Source organism: Piliocolobus tephrosceles, chromosome 5 (assembly GCF_002776525.5).
Source record: "Piliocolobus tephrosceles isolate RC106 chromosome 5, ASM277652v3, whole genome shotgun sequence".
NCBI lineage: Eukaryota > Metazoa > Chordata > Mammalia > Primates > Cercopithecidae > Piliocolobus > Piliocolobus tephrosceles.
The window spans coordinates 136,767,959-136,772,887 of NC_045438.1; the positions used below are offsets into that span (position 1 = coordinate 136,767,959).

At 60.9% G+C, this 4,929-nt stretch overlaps 1 protein-coding gene across 1 annotated transcript in view; it reads right to left on the bottom strand.

The window, feature by feature from the left end:
- Window positions 1-45: 45 nt before the first annotated feature.
- TNXB (tenascin XB) overlaps window positions 46-4,929 on the bottom strand; it is a 45,841-nt gene continuing 40,957 nt past the window's right edge. The window contains exons 23-27 of the mRNA XM_026448127.1: window positions 3,934-4,257; window positions 3,212-3,529; window positions 2,308-2,595; window positions 1,678-1,956; window positions 46-392 (exon numbers count right to left, since the gene is read on the bottom strand). Of these exons, the coding sequence (XP_026303912.1) occupies window positions 46-392; window positions 1,678-1,956; window positions 2,308-2,595; window positions 3,212-3,529; window positions 3,934-4,257 (1,556 nt within the window). The remainder of the gene's footprint in view (window positions 393-1,677; window positions 1,957-2,307; window positions 2,596-3,211; window positions 3,530-3,933; window positions 4,258-4,929) is intronic.

Genomic DNA, 4,929 nt, shown 5'->3' on the forward strand with positions numbered 1-4,929 from the left:
GGGTGCCCCACTCCCACCTGCCCACTCCTGCAGTCATCTTTGTCTTTAGCCCAAATGCACAAGGAAACCCACACAAGGTGGCTTGCTATAGCCAAGCACAGCAGCCTCACCTGTCATTCCCAGGGCGGAGACCGGGCCCAGGCGCTTTCCCCCAACGAGCCCGTAGAGCAGAAACTTGTATTTCTTGCCAGGCTCCAGGTCCTCTATGGTGACCGTGTGCTGGTCTGCGGCCACAGGCACTGCCCTGGGCTGCCCGTCCGTGTCCCTGTACTGGACCACGAAGGATTCGAAGGGGCCCTGGGCCACCGTCCAGGACAGGTGCAGGGAGCTGGAGGTCTCCTCGGTCACGGTCAGTTCCCCCAGGCGGGGAGGTGGCTCCTTCTCCAGAGGAGCTGTGCAGAGGGAGGAGGGAAAGCTCTTAGTCACGTGCTGCCTGTGCCTAAGCCCTGGCAGCTTCCTGGAGGTGTGAGGTTCTGGGAAACGGTCCCTCCAGTGTAGCCCCAGGGACAGCTCCTTGAGGAGACACACAGGCTTGCTCCCGCCATGCGCTACAGCAATGAGGGAGAACAGCCCCCTCCTCCTCTGGAGGCCGCTGCCCAAACTCCATCCTGCCCTGCTCCTTCCCTGCTGTGATTGAGGGTGCAGTAAATACATTAAAGATCATCTCCCAAGGGAGGGATGGCTGGGGGTGCCGAGAGGCCCTGTGTTTACCCTGACCCCCACCCCTGAGCAGGAATGAGGCCAGAGCTGAGAGGGACTCCCAGGAGGTCTCTGGGTTGTCAGGGAGACATCCCAAACATCGAGAGCTGGTCTGGGCAGCTGGCCAACGCATGGCTCTCATCAGTGCCCGGCCGTGACCTTTCCCTTGTCCCCTTGTGGCCATCAGCCTGAACATCCATGCCTCCTGCTTCCCCAGCCCCACACTGACCCCACGGGGCCGGGGCAGCCAGGGTGGGGCCGGGAGAAGACAGCTGACAAGCTGGGAGAACAGAGGGCGGAGCAGAGCTTGCCCGGATGGGGCTGGCGCCGATGGGTGGGGGTAGAGAGAGAGTCTGTACCCCGTCCCCACAGTGAGAGTCTGCGAAGAGAATTATGGAGTCCTAGGGACCAGGCCCCGATTGGCCAGCTGCTCTGTCCTCCTCTGGGCATAGTGACTCATGGTCCCGGGAGTAGGGTGAGGGTCAGTGACCCACCACACCCCTTCCTCGGGGGGCTGAGTCACGGGCACAGTGACACCAGGTTTTTCCATCGTCTTTCCGTAGCCAAGCTCTCCCTTTTTTTCCACCCCTCGCCTCTGAGTTAAGGAGGAGAGAGGGGGATGGGAACCACTACTGAGTCCAGCGCCATTCCCAGCCATTATGCAGGTGAGGACACCGAGGTTCCAGGGATGAAGTGGATTGTCCACGGTCACCCTGGCAAGGGCTGGGACTGGAATTGGAACACAGATCTGCTGGCCCCAAAGCCCGTGTCCCTTTTATTTCCACAGCAGTCAGCGAATGAAGGAAGTAATGCATCTTCTTCAGAACTGTGCCTGACACACACAGAGACTCACTTTCAGAGTTCAGATGGTTGTGTCAGGGCTGATAGAGGGAATCTCACGGGAAGGCCATAGGGCCAGGTCTGAGGGCCCGAATGAGAGGCAGTTCTGGAAAAGGTGGAGGCTGGACTGGGACTCACCTGTGGTGCCGTCAGCAGAGATGGGGCCCATTCGCTTCCTGCCTGCCACACCATACAGCAGGAACTTGTATTTCCTACTGGGCTCCAGGCCTGGGACTGTGACCTCCCGCTGGTCGGCTGTCACTGGCACAACCTGGGGCCGACCATCCTTATCTTTGTACTGGACCACGAAGGAGTCGAATTCGCCCTCAGGGACCGTCCACGAGAGGCCCACAGAGTCAGGGGTCGCATCTGTCACAGTCAGCTCCCCCAGGCGGGGAGACAGTTTTGTGTCTGGGGCTGGAAAAGACAGTGAGGTGCATGGAGAGTGGGATGGAGGCAAAGGGGCCAGGGAGCTTCCTGGGCCGCTATGGCTCTGTGAGCTGGTCCCAGGAACGGGAGGGTGACTGGGCCAGGAGTAGGGATAAAAGCAGAGCCAGACAAGAAAGCAAGTGTCCCCTGGGGTGCAGGGAAAGTAGGGAGAAGGATGAGTGTCAGAGAGAGAGGAGAGCACAGGGCCTGGGTTTTCCTGGACCCAATAAATCAGTGGGAGCTGAGGACTGGAGTGTGGGGCACAGAAACGTGAAATTCCAACCGGCGCCACAAGGGGGCGAAGGCTCTGCCCGCGGAAGGCCTCCAGCCCTCACTCACCGGTCCTGGCCTCCACAGGGACTGGGCCGTGGCGTTTCCCATTCTGGAGTCCAAAGAGCAGGAACTTGTACTTGCGGGCTGGGTCCAGCCCTGAGACGGTGACGGCTCGGAGGTCTCCGCTCACAGGCACTGCCTGGGGCTGCCCCTGCGTGTCCCTGTACTGCACCAGGAAGGAGTCAAAGGGGCCCTGGGCTACGGTCCAGGAGAGGCCCACTGAGTCCGAGGTCACGGCTGCCACCGTCAACTCCCCCAGGCGGGGCTCCACGGGCGGCGGTGTGGGCAGGGGCGCTGAAAAGAGCAGAGCAGGCCCATGGGACAGAAGGCAGGACCCTGCCCAAGGGAGGCAGTGCTGTCCCGGGACTGGAGTGAGCATAGCGGCCTCCTCTAAAGCGTGCTTGCTTTAGAATCTGTGCCCTGCATCGCTGTAAGCAGCCCACAAACAGTGGTGCACTTAACCCTTTGCACAACATATGAAGTAGATGCCATTATTATCATCACCCCAACTTTGCAGGGATCTGAAGCACAAGGTGAGGAAACGCCTGCAAAGTCGCACAATCACTACATTTGAAGGCACATGCAGATCTGGACAGCTGAATCTGAAGCACTTTCTGAGCCACTAAAATACTCCTTAAGGGAGCCTGAAGACTAACAAATGAGCACGAGCAACCTGGAGGTTCCAGATCACGATGGGAGGAAGGAAGCTACAACAAACATGGCATGGACTACCTGCCCATCTGACTCCACACAGTCTCCATGAATCCAAGGACGAGGCAGGATCATTAGCAAGATGGGAGAAAAGACAGAAACCTAGAGGCCCAGTCATAAGTGGTGCCAAGATCCAAAGGAGAAACACAAGGGGGCTACAGAGGTAAACCTGGGGATGAGGGCCTGTCCCCCAACTCACCTGTGACGCCCACGGCGGACACCGGGCCCACGCGCCTCCCCTCATAGAGGCCGTACAGGTGCATCTTATACTTGCGCCCAGGCTCCAGGCCCCCCACGGTGACCTCGCTCTCCTCGCCCCCGACACGCACTGCCTGGGGTTGCCCGTCCCTGTCCTTGTACTGCACGGTGAAGGAGTCGAAGCGGCCCTGGGGGACGGTCCAGGAGAGGCTCAGCGAGTCAGGGGAGGATCCTGTCACTGTCAGCTCCCCCAGGAGCGGCTCCTCGGGGGGCTCCGGGGCCTCCGAGCTGGGTTCTGTGGGGCTGGGGGTCTCTTCCTCTGCAGCTGAAAAGGAGAGAGAGAGAGTTGGGGGATGTCCGTGGGTCCTGGGGAAAATGAGGGAGAAGCCAAGGCTATGACTGGGGGACCTGAGGTCAGTTCAGAGAGGCCCATTCTTGGGACTGGGGGGTCCTGCTCAGCTGACAGCTAACACACATGACAAGTTCCAGGGTCAGCTGTGGGGGACCTGGGACAGCCACCAGCACAGCAAAGCTCCCGACGGCCCTCTCAGGAGGAGCCAGGGGTCAACCTCACAGGAAGGCCCAAGGGGAGCCCCAGCCCCAGCCAGAAGCAGGTCTGTGGTGCCGAGCAGACCCCTGTCACATTCCCCACCAGTCATCACCAAAGAGCAAGAGGGTGACCCTCCCACAGCACCCACCCTGTGGCTCCCACTGTTCACTCACCCGTCACCCCGATGACAGACATGGGACCCACGCGCTGGCCACCGTGGAAGCCGTACAGGTTCATCTTGTACTTGTGGTCTGGCTCCAGGCCTGAGATGGTGACCCCGTCCTCGTGCCCCGGCACCCGCACCGCCTTGGGCTGCCCGTCCCCATTCCTGTACTGGACCAGGAAGTGGTCAAACTGGCCCTCGGGGACCGTCCAGGACAGGCTGAGGGAATCCGGGGTGGCGTCTGTCACTGTCAGCTCCCCCAGGCGAGGCTTGATGGGGGGCTCAGGGGTCGTGGTGGGCACTGCTTGGGTGGTCTCAGCTTCATCCTCTGGAGCTGGACAGACAGGTATGGGGACAGTGAGGTCCCTGGGTCCTCAGTTCAGCATAGAAAGGATGTGTCACAAAACATAAAGTGCCTGAGAGCAGGACGACGCTGCCCACAGCGCCCCCAGCAAAGCTCTTCTTGCTCTCCTCTCCTGGCCTTTCCTATCCCTCACCCTGACCCCTGCCCTCAGCCCCCACCTCACCACCACCTCCCAACACCCCGGCCACCTCTCCCTGTCCCTTCAGCACCGCCTCTCTTCTGAGCACAGCCCCACTCGGCCTCTGCACCCTCGGCCTCCCTGCACTGGGGTCTCCTCGCCATCTTTTGTTCACTGGGCTTCTGTCTTTGCTCCCCAACAAGCTCAGCACACCCCTCCCGAGGCCAGAGCTTGGGGCGTGTTCCAGGACCTGGCCCCTCACCAGCTGCCAGCAGCCTCAGGGCATCTTTACCCTGAATTCCCCTGGATACCTTCCTCCCCACCTCCAGTCCCCGGTCCTGGTTTGGGCCACTGTCACCTCTCACCAAGGCCACCAACTGTCTACTGGCCTCCCTGCCTCCAGGCCCCCTGTCACCCCATCCCCATCTTCAGCCCCCACGGATGAGCTTCACACAGGCACAGCTGCTGGGGCCGTCTCAGCACAGACCTGAGCAACCACCTCCTCATCCCTGGGAGACCCCAGG